This window comes from Pseudophryne corroboree, chromosome 11 (assembly GCF_028390025.1).
Source record: "Pseudophryne corroboree isolate aPseCor3 chromosome 11, aPseCor3.hap2, whole genome shotgun sequence".
In the NCBI taxonomy this organism is placed as follows: Eukaryota; Metazoa; Chordata; class Amphibia; order Anura; family Myobatrachidae; genus Pseudophryne; species Pseudophryne corroboree.
Window position 1 is genome coordinate 352976343 of NC_086454.1, and position 19880 is coordinate 352996222.

At 45.1% G+C, this 19880-nt stretch overlaps 1 protein-coding gene across 1 annotated transcript in view; it reads right to left on the minus strand.

Moving 5' to 3' along the window:
- LOC134969810 (uncharacterized) overlaps nt 1-12336 on the minus strand; it is a 36899-nt gene extending 24563 nt beyond the window's left edge. The window contains exons 1-3 of the mRNA XM_063945991.1: nt 12269-12336; nt 1515-1639; nt 680-746 (exon numbers count right to left, since the gene is read on the minus strand). Coding sequence (XP_063802061.1) covers nt 680-746; nt 1515-1605 — 158 coding nt within the window. The 5' untranslated portion in view covers nt 1606-1639; nt 12269-12336. The remainder of the gene's footprint in view (nt 1-679; nt 747-1514; nt 1640-12268) is intronic.
- Nucleotides 12337-19880: the final 7544 nt, after the last annotated feature.

Consider the following 19880-nt stretch of genomic DNA (forward strand, 5'->3'; position numbering starts at 1 on the left):
GTGTAATTGTGATCACGTGATCTGGTCATGTGCTGAAATGGGTGTGTAATTGCAGTCTCGTGGTCTGGTCATGCACTGAAATGGGTGTGTAATTGTGATCACGTGGTCTGGTCATGCGCTGAAATGGGTGTGTAATTGCGATCACGTGGTCTGGTCATGTGCTGAAATGGGGGTGTAATTGCGATCACGTGGTCTGGTCATGCGCTGAAATGGGTGTGTAATTGCAGTCTCGTGGTCTGGTCATGCGCTGAAATGGGTGTGTAATTGTGATCACGTGATCTGGTCATGTGCTGAAATGGGTGTGTAATTGCAGTCTCGTGGTCCGGTCATGTGCTGAAATGGGTGTGTAATTGCAGTCTCGTGGTCTGGTCATGCACTGAAATGGGTGTGTAATTGCGATCACGTGGTTTGGTCATGCGCTGAAATGGGTGTGTAATTGCAGTTTCGTGGTCTGGTCATGCGCTGAAATGGGTGGGGCTCAGGTGGATTTCCCCACTTTTTCATACAGTTCCCCCAAGTGGCACACTGCAGAATTACACGTGGGTGCTGTTATACGCCTGTTCTGATATGCGTGTTACATTAATAAGCTGTAAAATCTTAATGCCTTTAATTGAATCCCCCCTCCCTTTAAATGATAACTCATAAAGGCCAAACCCATTATACACAGTTTTATACTCACCTTATATCATTCTGGCTCCAGCCAGCACCAGATCTCTGCTTTTCCAGGTACTTGAATTCCTCAGGTACTGGAAACAGAATATTACTGATTAGAGACAGTGACGCACTGAATGCAGGGTAATAGACTGCAGGGTGGGGAACAGACAGAACAGGCAATGCAGGGGCAGAGTTATAGGGGGTGTTACTTGTAGGGAAACCTCCCTTCAAGCAAAGGTCCTCCCCCAAAGACCCCTAAACAGAGGTCTCTTGTGAGCAAGTATGGAAGAAGCCCCCAAATCTACTTTATGGGCAGGATACGGTCATTAGGTCGACATGAGTTTAAAAAAATTTTTTTTTTAACTTTCTCATACTTTAGGATCCACGTGGACTACGATTGGGAACGGCAACCTGTGCCAAGTGTGGTCGACCTAATGACTGTCGACCTAAGTATGTCGACCTAATGACCCGTACCCTTATGGGCACAGAGACTTTTAGCTTCGTTTCCCAAGCTCCATCTGAAGATGGCGTTATCCTGTTTTAGCCGGTGGGCTGCATTTTGCAAATCCGCGGCACTCTCCACAGCAGACCACGGCACGGATGCGCATGGCTCCCAAAGAAGTAATGAAGGGATAGCAAATGTAATCCTTTCACTACTTACTTACACACTGAATTTTTTATAAAAAGTTCCAAAAATTGTATTTTTACAAATTATCAATTCTGAAACCCCTATAAACTTGCAGCTGTTCCTGAGAATTGGCGCTACACGTGATGCCGGACCAATCACCTCAGGTTTCACGTCAATACGGTTTGTAATATAAAGCTTTGATTCTACCCCAGCACAAATGTATGGAGCTTACCATCTTCATCTCCTCCTGTACTGTCCACACGTGGAGCGGTCAGCAGAAGCACAAGCGTCCAGAGACCAATGTGTGTCCAAGTAGTCTTCATGGTGGATCAATCTCTAGATCTCCAGCATTATCTTCTGTAAAAGAAATTATCTGGGTGAGAGGAGGCTCGGACTGTGCAGCTCAGTGATACAATTATTACAGTTTGCCGCTGGGGAATCCAGGACCATGAACTGGCACTTACTACAAGAACGTCATTTGGCTCACACAGAGTCAGTACGAGGACAGTTGACGGAGCGCAAATTGCACAAATTCAGAATTTGCGCCCATGCAGATTAATGACTTTGCGTTATTTACGACCATCTTGGGAGACTTCTGACCAAATGTGGCCTGTCTGTTTTAGACCATCCACAGTGAAGAAGTGTTCACATGATTGCGCATGTATTCTGACCAATCGTTTGCGGGTGTTTAGGCGATGGTGCAAATAGTGAATGATAATCATGACGCTTGTCGGATCTAGCAAACTGCTCGTGGTTGGTCGCTTGCGAATTCTCTGCTGTCTCTGGTGCTGTTAGGTTCGGAGACATCCATAACCCAAATCCTATCTCAGGACTTGGTGGAGCTTGCTCAACCGAGTGCTGAAAGCGGGAAGGTCTTAGGGGTCTATTTACTAAGCCTTGGATGGTGATAAAGTCAATGGAGATAAAGTAGCAGCCAATCGGCTCCTAACTGCCATGCCACAGGCCGTGTTTGAAAAATGACAGTTAGGACCTGATTGGCTGGTACTTACCTCCATTGACTTTATCTCCATCCAAAGCTTAGTAAATAGACCTCTTAATTTGTTTCTTCGCATCAATACATTCATGGTGACTTGGAGACTAGGACAGAGTCGAGGAACTGGAACTAGCACCAAGTAGTTGGTGGAGACCCAGAACAGGGGAGCGGACACTAACCCACCGGCGGTTTTCACCAGGGATCCCCGCAAGGGATTTTAGGCTTTGCTGTGTCCGATGAGCAGGTCACGTTCTCTGCCTGCGTCACTCGGTGATAGAACTGGAAACCCTGAAGAAGTTGCTGGTGGTGGAGATCTAGGAAACAGGTTTGATGACCCTGGTAGAGACTAGAGATGAGCGCCTGAAATTTTTCGGGTTTTGTGTTTTGGTTTTGAGTTCGGTTCCGCGGCCGTGTTTTGGGTTCGACCGCGTTTTGGCAAAACCTCACCGAATTTTTTTTGTCGGATTCGGGTGTGTTTTGGATTCGGGTGTTTTTTTCAAAAAACACTAAAAAACAGCTTAAATCATTGAATTTGCGGTCATTTTGATCCCATAGTATTATTAACCTCAATAACCATAATTTATACTCATTTTCAGTCTATTCTGAACACCTCACACCTCACAATATTATTTTTAGTCCTAAAATTTGAACCGAGGTCGCTGTGTGACTAAGATAAGCGACCCAAGTGGCCGACACAAACACCTGGCCCATCTAGGAGTGGCACTGCAGTGTCACGCAGGATGGCCCTTCAAAAAAATACTCCCCAAACAGCACATGACGCAAAGAAAAAAAGAGGCGCAATGAGGTAGCTGACTGTGTGAGTAAGACTAGCGACCCTAGTGGCCGACACAAACACCGGGCCCATCTAGGAGTGGCACTGCAGTGTCACGCAGGATGGCCCTTCCAAAAAACACTCCCCAAACAGCACATGACGCATAGAAAAAAAGAGGCGCAATGAGGTAGCTGACTGTGTGAGTAAGATTAGCGACCCTAGTGGCCGACACAAACACCGGGCCCATCTAGGAGTGGCACTGCAGTGTCACGCAGGATGGCCCTTCCAAAAAACCCTCCCCAAACAGCACATGACGCAAAGAAAAAAAGAGGCGCAATGAGGTAGCTGACTGTGTGAGTAAGATTAGCGACCCTAGTGGCCGACACAAACACCGGGCCCATCTAGGAGTGGCACTGCAGTGTCACGCAGGATGTCCCTTCCAAAAAACCCTCCCCAAACAGCACATGACGCAAAGAAAAAAAGAGGCGCAATGAGGTAGCTGACTGTGTGAGTAAGATTAGCGACCCTAGTGGCCGACACAAACACCGGGCCCATCTAGGAGTGGCACTGCAGTGTCACGCAGGATGGCCCTTCCAAAAAACCCTCCCCAAACAGCACATGACGCAAAGAAAAAAAGAGGCGCAATGAGGTAGATGACTGTGTGAGTAAGATTAGCGACCCTAGTGGCCGACACAAACACCGGGCCCATCTAGGAGTGGCACTGCAGTGTCACGCAGGATGGCCCTTCCAAAAAACCCTCCCCAAACAGCACATGACGCAAAGAAAAAAAGAGGCGCAATGAGGTAGCTGTGTGAGTAAGATTAACGACCCTAGTGGCCGACACAAACACCAGGCCCATCTAGGAGTGGCACTGCAGTGTCACGCAGGATGGCCATTCCAAAAAAACCTCCCCAATCAGCACATGACGCAAAGAAAAAGAAAAGAAAAAAGAGGTGCAAGATGGAATTGTCCTTGGGCCCTCCCACCCTTATGTTGTATAAACAAAACAGGACATGCACACTTTAACCAACCCATCATTTCAGTGACAGGGTCTGCCACACGACTGTGACTGATATGACGGGTTGGTTTGGACCCCCCCCAAAAAAGAATCAATTAATCTCTCCTTGCACAAACTGGCTCTACAGAGGCAAGATGTCCACCTCATCATCACCCTCCGATATATCACCGTGTACATCCCCCTCCTCACAGATTATCAATTCGTCCCCACTGGAATCCACCATCTCAGCTCCCTGTGTACTTTGTGGAGGCAATTGCTGCTGGTCAATGTCTCCGCGGAGGAATTGATTATAATTCATTTTAATGAACATCATCTTCTCCACATTTTCTGGATGTAACCTCGTACGCCGATTGCTGACAAGGTGAGCGGCGGCACTAAACACTCTTTCGGAGTACACACTTGTGGGAGGGCAACTTAGGTAGAATAAAGCCAGTTTGTGCAAGGGCCTCCAAATTGCCTCTTTTTCCTGCCAGTATAAGTACGGACTGTGTGACGTGCCTACTTGGATGCGGTCACTCATATAATCCTCCACCATTCTATCAATGTTGAGAGAATCATATGCAGTGACAGTAGACGACATGTCCGTAATCGTTGTCAGGTCCTTCAGTCCGGACCAGATGTCAGCATCAGCAGTCGCTCCAGACTGCCCTGCATCACCGCCAGCGGGTGGGCTCGGAATTCTGAGCCTTTTCCTCGCACCCCCAGTTGCGGGAGAATGTGAAGGAGGAGATGTTGACAGGTCGCGTTCCGCTTGACTTGACAATTTTGTCACCAGCAGGTCTTTCAACCCCAGCAGACTTGTGTCTGCCGGAAAGAGAGATCCAAGGTAGGCTTTAAATCTAGGATCGAGCACGGTGGCCAAAATGTAGTGCTCTGATTTCAACAGATTGACCACCCGTGAATCCTTGTTAAGCGAATTAAGGGCTCCATCCACAAGTCCCACATGCCTAGCGGAATCGCTCCGTGTTAGCTCCTCCTTCAATGTCTCCAGCTTCTTCTGCAAAAGCCTGATGAGGGGAATGACCTGACTCAGGCTGGCAGTGTCTGAACTGACTTCACGTGTGGCAAGTTCAAAGGGCATCAGAAACTTGCACAACGTTGAAATCATTCTCCACTGCGCTTGAGACAGGTGCATTCCACCTACTATATCGTGCTCAATTGTATAGGCTTGAATGGCCTTTTGCTGCTCCTCCAACCTCTGAAGCATATAGAGGGTTGAATTCCACCTCGTTACCACTTCTTGCTTCAGATGATGGCAGGGCAGGTTCAGTAGTTTTTGGTGGTGCTCCAGTCTTCTGTACGTGGTGCCTGTACGCCGAAAGTGTCCCGCAATTCTTCTGGCCACCGACAGCATCTCTTGCACGCCCCTGTCGTTTTTTAAAAAATTCTGCACCACCAAATTCAAGGTATGTGCAAAACATGGGACGTGCTGGAATTTGCCCATATTTAATGCACACACAATATTGCTGGCGTTGTCCGATGCCACAAATCCACAGGAGAGTCCAATTGGGGTAAGCCATTCCGCGATGATCTTCCTCAGTTGCCGTAAGAGGTTTTCAGCTGTGTGCGTATTCTGGAAAGCGGTGATACAAAGCGTAGCCTGCCTAGGAAAGAGTTGGCGTTTGCGAGATGCTGCTACTGGTGCCGCCGCTGCTGTTCTTGCGGTGGGAGTCCATACATCTACCCAGTGGGCTGTCACAGTCATATAGTCCTGACCCTGCCCTGCTCCACTTGTCCACATGTCCGTGGTTAAGTGGACATTGGGTACAACTGCATTTTTTAGGACACTGGTGAGTCTTTTTCTGACGTCCGTGTACATTCTCGGTATCGCCTGCCTAGAGAAGTGGAACCTAGATGGTATTTGGTAACGGGGGCACACTGCCTCAATAAATTGTCTAGTTCCCTGTGAACTAACGGCGGATACCGGACGCACGTCTAACACCAACATAGTTGTCAAGGCCTCAGTTATCCGCTTTGCAGCAGGATGACTGCTGTGATATTTCATCTTCCTCGCAAAGGACTGTTGAACAGTCAATTGCTTACTGGAAGTAGTACAAGTGGGCTTACGACTTCCCCTCTGGGATGACCATCGACTCCCAGCAGCAACAACAGCAGCGCCAGCAGCAGTAGGCGTTACACGCAAGGATGCATCGGAGGAATCCCAGGCAGGAGAGGAATCGTCAGAATTGCCAGTGACATGGCCTGCAGGACTATTGGCATTCCTGGGGAAGGAGGAAATTGACACTGAGGGAGTTGGTGGGGTGGTTTGCGTGAGCTTGGTTACAAGAGGAAGGGATTTACTGGTCAGTGGACTGCTTCCGCTGTCACCCAAAGTTTTTGAACTTGTCACTGACTTATTATGAATGCGCTGCAGGTGACGTATAAGGGAGGATGTTCCGAGGTGGTTAACATCCTTACCCCTACTTATTACAGCTTGACAAAGGGAACACACGGCTTGACACCTGTTGTCCGCATTTCTGTTGAAATACCTTCACACCGAAGAGCTGATTTTTTTGGTATTTTCACCTGGCATGTCAACGGCCATATTCCTCCCACGGACAACAGGTGTCTCCCCGGGTGCCTGACTTAAACAAACCACCTCACCATCAGAATCCTCCTGGTCAATTTCCTCCCCAGCGCCAGCAACACCCATATCCTCCTCATCCTGGTGTACTTCAACACTGACATCTTCAATCTGACTATCAGGAACTGGACTGCGGGTGCTCCTTCCAGCACTTGCAGGGGGCGTGCAAATGGTGGAAGGCGCATGCTCTTCACGTCCAGTGTTGGGAAGGTCAGGCATCGCAACCGACACAATTGGACTCTCCTTGTGGATTTGGGATTTCGAAGAATGCACAGTTCTTTGCTGTGCTGCTTTTGCCAGCTTGAGTCTTTTCATTTTTCTAGCGAGAGGCTGAGTGCTTCCATCCTCATGTGAAGCTGAACCACTAGCCATGAACATAGGCCAGGGCCTCAGCCGTTCCTTGCCACTCCGTGTCGTAAATGGCATATTGGCAAGTTTACGCTTCTCCTCCGACAATTTTATTTTAGGTTTTGGAGTCCTTTTTTTTCTGATATTTGGTGTTTTGGATTTGACATGCTCTGTACTATGACATTGGCCATCGGCCTTGGCAGACGACGTTGCTGGCATTTCATCGTCTCGGCCATGACTAGTGGCAGCAGCTTCAGCACGAGGTGGAAGTGGATCTTGATCTTTCCCTAATTTTGGAACCTCAACATTTTTGTTCTCCATATTTTAATAGGCACAACTAAAAGGCACCTCAGGTAAACAATGGAGATGGATACTAGTATACAATTATGGACTGCCTGCCGAGTGCAGACACAGAGGTAGCCACAGCCGTGAACTACCGTACTGTACTGTGTCTGCTGCTAATATAGACTGGTTGATAAAGAGAAGATGTCTATGTAACTATGTATGTATAAAGAAGAAAGAAAAAAAAACCACGGTTAGGTGGTATACAATTATGGACGGACTGCCTGCCGAGTGCAGACACAGAGGTAGCCACAGCCGTGAACTACCGTACTGTACTGTGTCTGCTGCTAATATAGACTGGTTGATAAAGAGAAGATGTCTATGTAACTATGTATGTATAAAGAAGAATGAAAAAAAAACACGGTTAGGTGGTATACAATTATGGACGGACTGCCTGCCGAGTGCAGACACAGAGGTAGCCACAGCCGTGAACTACCGTACTGTACTGTGTCTGCTGCTAATATAGACTGGTTGATAAAGAGAAGATGTCTATGTAACTATGTATGTATAAAGAAGAATGAAAAAAAACCACGGTTAGGTGGTATACAATTATGGACGGACTGCCTGCCGAGTGCAGACACAGAGGTAGCCACAGCCGTGAACTACCGTACTGTACTGTGTCTGCTGCTAATATAGACTGGTTGATAAAGAGAAGATGTCTATGTAACTATGTATGTATAAAGAAGAAAGAAAAAAAAACCACGGTTAGGTGGTATACAATTATGGACGGACTGCCTGCCGAGTGCAGACACAGAGGTAGCCACAGCCGTGAACTACCGTACTGTACTGTGTCTGCTGCTAATATAGACTGGTTGATAAAGAGAAGATGTCTATGTAACTATGTATGTATAAAGAAGAATGAAAAAAAACCACGGTTAGGTGGTATACAATTATGGATGGACTGCCTGCCGAGTGCAGACACAGAGGTAGCCACAGCCGTGAACTACCGTACTGTACTGTGTCTGCTGCTAATATAGACTGGTTGATAAAGAGAAGATGTCTATGTAACTATGTATGTATAAAGAAGAATTAAAAAAAACCACGGTTAGGTGGTGTACAATTATGGACGGACTGCCTGCCGAGTGCAGACACAGAGGTAGCCACAGCCGTGAACTACCGTACTGTACTGTGTCTGCTGCTAATATAGACTGGTTGATAAAGAGAAGATGTCTATGTAACTATGTATGTATAAAGAAGAATGAAAAAAAACCACGGTTAGGTGGTATACAATTATGGACGGACTGCCTGCCGAGTGCAGACACAGAGGTAGCCACAGCCGTGAACTACCGTACTGTACTGTGTCTGCTGCTAATATAGACTGGTTGATAAAGAGAAGATGTCTATGTAACTATGTATGTATAAAGAAGACTTAAAAAAAACCACGGTTAGGTGGTATACAATTATGGATGGACTGCCTGCCGAGTGCAGACACAGAGGTAGCCACAGCCGTGAACTACCGTACTGTACTGTGTCTGCTGCTAATATAGACTGGTTGATAAAGAGAAGATGTCTATGTAACTATGTATGTATAAAGAAGAATGAAAAAAAACCACGGTTAGGTGGTATACAATTATGGACGGACTGCCTGCCGAGTGCAGACACAGAGGTAGCCACAGCCGTGAACTACCGTACTGTACTGTGTCTGCTGCTAATATAGACTGGTTGATAAAGAGATGTCTATGTAACTATGTATGTATAAAGAAGAAAGAAAAAAAAACCACGGTTAGGTGGTATACAATTATGGACGGACTGCCTGCCGAGTGCAGAGACACAGAGGTAGCCACAGCCGTGAACTACCGTACTGTGTCTGCTGCGACTGGATGATAAATGATATAAAAAATATATATATATCACTACTGCAGCCGGACAGGTATATATTATATATTATATAATGACGGACCTGCTGGACACTGTCTGTCAGCAAATTGAGTTTTATTTTTATAGAATAAAAAAAAAAACAACACACAAGTGAAGTCACACGACGAGTGTTTAACTTTTTCAGGCAATCACAATATAAGTATACTACTAACTATACTGGTGGTCAGTGTGGTCAGGTCACTGGTCAGTCACACTGGCAGTGGCACTCCTGCAGCAAAAGTGTGCACTGTTTAATTTTAATATAATATTATGTACTCCTGGCTCCTGCTATAACCTATAACTGGCACTGCAGTGCTCCCCAGTCTCCCCCACAATTATAAGCTGTGTGAGCTGAGCAGTCAGACAGATATATAATATATATAGATGATGCAGCACACTGGGCTGAGCCTGAGCAGTGCACACAGATATAGTATGTGACTGAGTCACTGTGTGTATCGCTTTTTTCAGGCAGAGAATGGATATATTAAATAAACTGCACTGTCTGGTGGTCACTCACTATATAATATATTATGTACTCCTGGCTCCTGCTATAACCTATAACTGGCACTGCAGTGCTCCCCAGTCTCCCCCACAATTATAAGCTGTGTGAGCTGAGCAGTCAGACAGATATATATAATATATATAGATAATAGATGATGCAGCACAAATGAGCAGTGCACACAGATATGGTATGTGACTGAGTCACTGTGTGTATCGCTTTTTTCAGGCAGAGAACGGATATATTAAATAAACTGCACTGTCCTCACTAGTAAACTCTCTGCACTCTCTACACTTCTACAGTACTCCTCCTAGTCCTTAGCTCCAGTAAATCTCTCTCTCTTATAATCTAAATGGAGAGGACGCCAGCCACGTCCTCTCCCTATCAATCTCAATGCACGTGTGAAAATGGCGGCGACGCGCGGCTCCTTATATAGAATCCGAGTCTCGCGAGAATCCGACAGCGTCATGATGACGTTCGGGCGCGCTCGGGTTAACCGAGCAAGGCGGGAGGATCCGAGTCTGCTCGGATCCGTGAAAAAAACCATGAAGTTCTGGCGGGTTCGGATTCAGAGAAACCGAACCCGCTCATCTCTAGGTCACTAGAGACAGGGCTGCAACAGAAATCCTGGGGCCCGGTACACAGATATCTCTGGGGCCCCCCTCGACCCCCGTACCCACACATCCCTCCCCTGGGAGCGAGAGAGAGGGTTGGGTCAGGGAGAGAGAGAGAGGGGGGGTGTCGGAGCAAGAGAGAGAGAGAGGGTTTCATGAAAAAAGAGGGAATAAGAGAAAGAGAGGGGGAAAGCGAGAGAGAGGGTGTCAGAGAGAGAGAGAGGTTCACGAGAGAGGGTGTCAGGGAGAGAGAGAGAGAGAGAGAGGAGCGTAAGAGAGGGTGTCAGGGAGAAAGGGATGAGAGGGCATTTTGTCAGGGAGAAATAAAGATGGGAGCAAGAGAGACAGAGAGAGTGTCAGGGAAAGAAAGAGGAGAGCTAGAGAGAGAGGGGAGATAGAAAGTGTCATGGAGAGAGAGAGTCATATAGAAAGTGTTAGTGAGAGAGATAGAGAGAGAGAGAGACGGTGTCAGGGAGAGAGTGCCAGTGAAAGAGACAGTCAGGGAGAGTGTGCGAGAGACAGCATCAGGGAGACCAAGTGTCAGGGAGAGTGCGGGAGAGAGTGTGTCAGAGACAGAGAGAGACAGAGTCAGGGAGGGAAGGAGCAAGAGACAGCATCAAGGATAGAGAGAGAAAGATTATCAGGGGGAAAAAGAGGGAGAGAGACAGTGTCAGGGAGAGAGCGAGAGACAGGGTCAATGAGAGAGTGTCAGTGAGAGAGACAGTCAGGGAGAGAGAAAGAGACTATCAGGGAGTGAGAGAGACAGTGTCAGGGAGAGAGTGTAAGTGAGAGACAGTCAGAGAGAGAGAGAGAGAGGGAGAGATAGACTGTGTCAAGGAGAGAAAGAAGGTGATAGAGTGTCAGGGAGAGTGAAAGAGAGAGAGAGAGACAGCGTCAGGGACAGTGTGAGAGACACCCCGTCAGGGAGAGAGACCAAGTATCAGGGGGAGAGAGTTTGTCAGAGAGAGAGACAGTCTCAGAGAGAGAGAGAGGCAGAGTAACGGAGAGAGGGGGAGAGAGAGAGTCAGTTAGATTTGGGTGGGGTGTGTTCAAACTGAAATCTAAATTGCAGTGTAAAAATAAAGCAGCCAGTATTTACCCTGCACAGAAACAATACAACCCGCCCAAATCTAACTCTCTGCACATGTTACATCTGCCCCACCTGGTTTTGCCCATTAGAGAAAGCTTTTGCTTTTGCAATCAGGCCTGAATTAGGACCAATGTTGCTGAATGCATGTGGAAACGCAGGCATGTTACAGCCATTTTAAGGACCGGCCGGTGACGTCACCTATGTTTTCTGCAATAGGAATCATGGGGGCGGGACCCATGACGCAGGGGGCCAACCTCTATTCGATGCAATCGCAAAACGATAGCGATTGCATCACGGGCCGCCTTGCCCTGTGCTGGGCGGCCCCCAGCATGTGAGTAGTATGGTCACAGATTCTCCTGCGATAGCAAACTCTGCGACCATCTCTGAATAACCCCCATAGTCCTCCATCTTCTGTCACATTTGCGTCACTGATTTGGAGAAGGCCTGCGCCTCCTTACAGCTCAGCTCACTGGGAATACAAAGGACGGGGAACCCCGACTTACACCGGACACACGAGCAGAGTATGCCACTGGGCTATCGGCCGCTACCATCTCATGTAATGGGTTGGGGATGGAATCCCGGCAGCCGGGATCCTGGAGGTCAGAATACCGACACCGGGATACCAGCCGCCAGAATGCCAGCAGCGGGGTGAGCGCTATAATGCCCCGCGTTCGCCATAGGTTCTAATCCCACTCCATAGGGATTGTTGACACCCACGAGTGGGAATAGCCCTAGTGCGCAGCTGTCGGCATTCTCGGCGGTCGGGATCTCGGCGTCGGTATTATGACCGCTGGGATCCTGATAGCCAGGATATTAACTACATCCCCACGTAATATCTATCTGCCTTGTGCATGCTGTAAAGTCTTACCTGCGGGCTGTAGAGGTGAGCAGCTGTCTGTGATTGGGGTGGACTCCGTCTGAATTTATACAGAAAACCAATCTGGAATTGTTTGTGTTCCGTGACTGCAATTAGTTAATATATCATCACAGCAACCTGCAAATTTACAGTTCAAGTTGCAAAATCTTCCAGATAAATTGCACAACTCCTGCAGTCCATGTACTGTATAACAGCTGGAGGAGTAAGTACTGTATAACAGCTGATATAAGGCAAAAAAAGATTTTGAATACACCTTAGGCGCTACCACCATATAAACAAATATCACATGGCATTATTGATAAAATGTCCCGAAGAAGTCTTCCAGTAATTGTCACGCTTCTTCAGAATTTCTCACAATTCTTCACACTTTGAATATTCCTCGTGGGTAATTGGAGACAGTATGTAAGTAAGAAGAAAATATCATATATAGTGTAGTAGTAGTTTTTTTAAATTGCGATTTATTTTCATATATAACATATAAGAAATAAAAACACTATTATGTCCAATTAAAAGTGATGGCTTCAATCTCAAGTAAAAATTGGAACCGTACCGTGCTCAGCTCCCAGCAAGGAGCAATGGAAAGAGTATAAATGGAAGGTTCCAGAATTCCTCCCTCCACGCTATCCGCTGGTCACTGGATTTGGTAAGTCCTTTTGTGGATGCAGGTAGATACTAGACCAAAGGATGCCGCCAACGCGTTTCGAGTTATCCTCAACTCTTCCTCAGGGCAGAATGATCTCTACCTGCATGCATCCCCTTTTTATACCAAATATAACCCGGAAGTGAAATCGTCACTTCCTGTTTCTCCAAAAATTTTAAATTGATATATTCACATCAGATTCACTTATCATCACTCCTTATATAATACATGGATTAAAAAGACAATTCATATCTTATAATTCATTTTAAAACATTGCATCTTCCATAGCAAGTCACATTTACTTCCTGTGTGATACATGTCCTCTACGGTGTTAACACAATTCTTATGAGAATAAACAGTTTATAACCATACATTCCTTGCCTCTGTAGTGTTATTTTTATAGGTACAGTGTTTTTCATACTAATTATTTATGCAGGAGAATCTATTTTTAGGTTGGAGCGCTATGTGTTCCACCTACGTTATGCCCGGATGTTGTATGCGTTCCACCGCCAGAGACGCGAAGCAACTTTCGGGTATGGCGCTCCGTCTTACTCCACACTATGGGCTGCGTTCCACGTACATCTAAACAGGAAGTTTAATGCGTTCCAATGCCGCAATATAGCTTCCTGGTGTAGAAGCCATTTGTATGATGTCTCTACCATGCGTTCCAGCGGTGGCTTCCGGGTCTAGCAGCTATTAGTGACTGAAATTAATATTAAACTTAATACACATTCTATTAAATATGGTTTAATTTGTATATTCCTTAACAGATGGTTTATCTTACTTATTGATGATATATAAAAACCATACATATCACCAGAATTACTATAGATGGTTCAGATAGTAAATATCATAAAACAGTAAACTTTTTATTAGTTCATGAAAAAGTGATTAGTTTTTATTTGGGGATTATTTTACCAAATTTTATTTCAAAGAAACCACTTTATTTCAAATTCTTTATTCAGTCCATCAGGGACGATGGTCCTTAAATTGTGGATCCACTTCATTTCGGCTTTAGCCAATAGGCTTTCTGAATCCCTATCTCTCCAATTAATTTTTACATGTTGGATCCCTACGAAACGTTTAATTGCTTTCACTTTGCAATTATGTTTGTGTTTAAAGTGATTAGATAAATTGTGTGATTCCAATCCCTTAGTAATATTCCTGACGTGTTCTCCCATGCATGTTTTTAACGCTCTGGATGTGCGCCCTACATAAAACAATCCACATTCACATTTGATTAAGTAAATCACATTATTTGTATGGCACGTTATGAAATTCCTAATCTTATATTCTTTATTTTTCACCTTAAAACTGGAAATTTTTGCACTATTTCCCTGAACCATTTTACACATTGTGCAACTCCCATCGATAGAAACCTTCTGATCTTATAGGGTTATTCTGTTGAGTGGGTAATGAACTTTTTACTAAATTCGATCTTAGATTATTAGATTTACGATAAATAAATCTAGGAACATCAGGGATTATTTCCTTCAGTAGAGGGTCCTTTTTGAGGACAGACCAGTGTGTTTTAATAATAGATTAAATTTTTCTATGGTTGGCTCCAAAAGTTGTAATAAATGCTACCTTGAAATCATCTTTTCCTTTAGGTGACACTTTCTTTTTTTGGAGTAAATCCTTTCTTTTTAATTTTGATACCTCTTCATTTGCTTTTTTAAGTTCTTGTTCAATATAACCTTATGAGCGAAAATTATTGGTCATAGCTTCACTTTGCTTTATACATTCTTCAGGGTTGTTACAATTCCTTTTTATACGTATAAGCTGACTTTTAGGTATTCCCTTAACCCAACTAGGGTGATGTTGGCTTTCTTTACTAATATATTGTTGGGAATCTGTTGGTTTAACATACCCTTTAGTATTTAACTTGTTGTTTTCTTTATATATGGTTATGTCCAAAAAATGTACATTTTCTTTGCTCCTATCAATGGTTAAATTGATACCCACATTTGTCATATTCAATTCATTACAAAAAGATAATAGATCTTCTTCAGAGCCTTCCCATAAAAATATAATGTCATCAATAAATCTTTGCCAGAGGACCAATATTCGACGCCACAGCCACATTCCCCCACACATGGGTATTTTCCCAGTATGCCATAAAAAGGTTTGCATAGCTGTGCGTGAACTTGGTCCGCATGGCAGTGCCTACCAATAATAATTCCCCTCAAAAAAGAATTAATTATTTTTGAGTATGAACCTAATTATTTCTTTTTTGAGGGGAATTATTATTTACAATTGGTAGGCACTGCCATGGGGACCTTGCTTGGAGCTGAGCACGGTACGGTTCCAATTTTTACTTGAGAGTGAAGCCATCACTTTTAATTGGACATAATAATGTTTTTATTTCTTATATGTTATATATGAAAATAAATCGATTTTTAAAAAAAAAAGGACTACACTATATATGATATTTTCTTCTTACTTACATACTGTCTCCAATTACCCACGAGGAAGATTCAAAGTGTGAAGAATTGTGAGAAATTCTGAAGAAGCGTGACAATTACTGGAAGACTTCTTCGGGACATTTTATCAATAATATCATGTGATATTTGTTTACATGGTGGTAGCGCCTAAGGTGTATTCAAAATCTTTTTTTGCCTTATATCAGCTTTTATTGGTGATTTGGAAATCACTATAATTCACCTGGGCAGCTTTTTTCCACTAAGCGCTATTTTCTGTTCCATTATTACATTCTTTTGTATTACTGTATAACAGCTGGAGTAAGAGGCACTCTATAACAGCTGGGAGAGTAGGTACTGTATAACAGCTGGAGGAGTAGGTATTGTATAACAGCTGGAGGAGTAGGCACTGTATAACAGCTGGAGGAGTAGGCACTGTATAACAGCTGGAGGAGTAGGCACTGTCTAGCAGCTGGAGGAGTAGGTACTATATAACAGTTGGAGGAGTAGGCACTGTATAACAGCTGGAGTAGTAGGCACTGTATAACAGCTGGAGTAATAGGCACTCTATAACAGCTGGGAGAGTAGGCACTGTAGAACAGCTGGAGGAGTAGATAATGTATAACAGCTGGAGGAGTAGGTACTGTGTAACAGCTGGAGGAGTAGGCACTGTATAACAGCTGGAGGAGTAGGTACTGTATAACAGCTGGAGGAGTAGGCAATGTATAACAGCTGGAGGAGTAGGTACTGTGTAACAGCTGGAGGAGTAGGCACTGTATAACAGCTGGAGGAGTAGGTACTGTATAACAGCTGGAGGAGTAGGTACTGTATAACAGCTGGAGTAGGCACTGTATAACAGCTGGAGGAGTAGGCACTGTATAACAGCTGGAGGAGTAGGTACTGTATAACAGCTGGAGTAGGCACTGTATAACAGCTGGAGGAGTCGGTACTGTGTAACAGCTGGAGGGGTAGGTGCTGTATAACAGCTGGAGGAGTCGGTACTGTATAACAGCTGGAGGAGTAGGCGCTGTATAACAGCTGGAGGAGTAGGCACTGTATAACAGCTGGAGGAGTAGGTACTGTATAACAGCTGGAGGAGTAGGCACTGTATAACAGCTGGAGGAGTAGGCACTGTCTAGCAGCTGGAGGAGTAGGTACTATATAACAGTTGGAGGAGTAGGCACTGTATAACAGCTGGAGTAGTAGGCACTGTATAACAGCTGGAGTAATAGGCACTCTATAACAGCTGGGAGAGTAGGCACTGTAGAACAGCTGGAGGAGTAGATAATGTATAACAGCTGGAGGAGTAGGTACTGTGTAACAGCTGGAGGAGTAGGCACTGTATAACAGCTGGAGGAGTAGGTACTGTATAACAGCTGGAGGAGTAGGCAATGTATAACAGCTGGAGGAGTAGGTACTGTGTAACAGCTGGAGGAGTAGGCACTGTATAACAGCTGGAGGAGTAGGTACTGTATAACAGCTGGAGGAGTAGGTACTGTATAACAGCTGGAGTAGGCACTGTATAACAGCTGGAGGAGTAGGCACTGTATAACAGCTGGAGGAGTAGGTACTGTATAACAGCTGGAGTAGGTACTGTATAACAGCTGGAGGAGTCGGTACTGTGTAACAGCTGGAGGGGTAGGTGCTGTATAACAGCTGGAGGAGTCGGTACTGTGTAACAGCTGGAGGGGTAGGTGCTGTATAACAGCTGGAGGAGTCGGTACTGTATAACAGCTGGAGGAGTAGGCGCTGTATAACAGCTGGAGGAGTAGGCACTGTATAACAGCTGGAGGAGTAGGCACTGTATAACAGCTGGAGGAGTAGGTACTGTATAACAGCTGGAGGAGTAGGCGCTGTATAACAGCTGGAGGAGTAGGCACTGTATAACAGCTGGAGGAGTAGGTGCTGTATAACAGCTGGAGGAGTCGGTACTGTATAACAGCTGGAGGAGTAGGTGCTGTATAACAGCTGGAGTAGGCACTGTATAACAGCAGGAGGAGTAGGCACTGTATAACAGCTGGAGGAGTAGGAGCTGTATATCAGCTGGAGGAGTAGGTATTGTATAACAGCTGGAGGAGTAGGCACTGTATAACAGCTGGAGGAGTAGGTACTTTAAAACAGCTGGGAGAGTAGGCACTGTATAACAGCTGGAGGAGTAGGCAATGTATAACATCTGGAATAGTTACTGTATAACAGCTGGATGAGTAGGTACTGTATAACAGCTAGAGGAGTAGGCACTGTATAACAGTTGGAGTAGGTACTGTTTAACAGCTGGAGGAGTAGGCACTGTATAACAGCTGGAGGAGTAAGTACTGTATAACAGCTGGAGGAGTAGGAGCTGTATAACAGCTGGAGGAGTAGGTGCTATATAACATCTAGACAAGTAGCCTGCTGTACAATAGCTGGAGGAGTCGGTACTGTATAACAGCTGGAGGGGTAGGTGCTGTATAACAGCTGGAGGAGTCGGTACTGTATAACAGCTGGAGGAGTAGGCGCTGTATAACAGCTGGAGGAGTAGGCACTGTATAACAGCTGGAGGAGTAGGCACTGTATAACAGCTGGAGTAGGCACTGTATAACAGCAGGAGGAGTAGGTACTGTATAACAGCAGGAGGAGTAGGCACTGTATAACAGCTGGAGGAGTAGGTACTGTATAACAGCTGGAGTAGGCACTGTATAACAGCTGGAGGAGTCGGTACTGTATAACAGCTGGAGGAGTCGGTACTGTATAACAGCTGGAGGAGTAGGCGCTGTATAACAGCTGGAGGAGTAGGCACTGTATAACAGCTGGAGTAGGCACTGTATAACAGCAGGAGGAGTAGGTACTGTATAACAGTTGGAGGAGTAGGTACTGTATAACAGCTAGAGGAGTAGGCACTGTATAACAGCTGGAGGAGTAGGTACTGTATAACAGTTGGAGGAGTAGGCAATGTATAACAGCTGGATGAGTAGGTACTGTATAACAGCTAGAGGAGTAGGCACTGTATAACAGTTAGAGTAGTGATAAAGCTAAATATTTATCTTACTTAAAACCCTTTAAGAGGTCAAAGAACACAGTACGCTATTGGCGTATGGAATACTGTAAGGGTACGCACGTAACAATCGCTTAGCCGTAGTCGAGACGCTCGAGCGTCACGTTCGCTCACGGCCAAGTGATACTAGGCAGGCACGCTATTGGCTGCCGACTTACGTAATGGTTCGCTATTAGCGTAGCGGACGCTCAGGACCACGAGGAGGTCACCAGCGGCGCAGACGCTCACAATGTTAAACCTTTATAACTATACCATAAAACAATGTATTATGCAATAAACCTTGGTGTAGTGATAGGGGGTAAATGTAACACAGTGTAACCTTATTAACTTAAAAGCTGTTCGAGCGTCTCCGACGCTCTGAGAATACTTAGAAATATAAGCAATACACAGATACCGATCTTAGGTTCTAACACCTTATATGAACGTTCTATTTGCAAAAGAATAACACAATACAAGTCATACACTACCAATATAACATAGACTAACTAACCAGATAACTACACTTAAAATACAATAACAGCACAATAACACTTTAAGAGGAAAAGAGAGGGAAAGGGGAGAAGAGAGAGAGAGAGAGAGAGATATGGCTCACAATAACAATAAAGAGAATGTGATTGCGGAGAAAAACTTACGCACAAGGGAAACAATCGCAAGCGCCTCTGGATATCCAGCTCCCGATTATCAGCGATGAGAACCGTTGAAGAGAATAGAGAGCTGGATCAGGTCGGCTTGTCCTTTTATACCCTACACACAATACAGTACAATGGTCCCTATAATCTCATTGTTCATTGGACACAGGAATTCGTCTTGGCATTATAACAAAAGGTCATAGGTTGATTCATACAGGTGGGCTGTGACTATTTCCAACTGTTCAGGTGGGTGGGAAACTAGGTTTCCCGCCGCATGGATAATAAAGTGCAAATAATAGTAAAAGTCCATAAACTTCTTATGTCCATAACTATTCGCACGAGCGATTAATCCGCTTCAAACCAACACCGGAATATTGCTAATTAAATACTCTTCCGATGGATACTAAACACCACTGTATAACCCTTGTCTGACCCTTCGTATCAAACAAAGAGGGATCTCTTTGTCTATGAACATGCTACATTAACTAAACTTTCAGATTCTATCAAAGGGACCATAATCTACAAAATACATTATATGGTATAAATATGTAACGATTGAGTCGCACGCTAGGCGCACATAAACTCTACCGTAAATGCGCATACCGTGCGCCTGCGGGTGCACATAACAGCGGGTATGCGCACGCACGGGAGAGCGTACGCATGCGCAGCGCGGACATGTATGAGGTGCAAATATGGCAGTGTGCATCATGATATTTTTCTGACTTTGACAGTAGGTACGGTTTAACAGCTGGATGAGTAGGTACTGTTTAACAGCTGGATAAGTAGGTACTGTTTAACAGCTGGATAAGTAGGTACTGTATAACAGCTGGAGGAGTAGGTACTATATAACATCTAGACAAGTAGCCTGCTGTATAATAGCTGG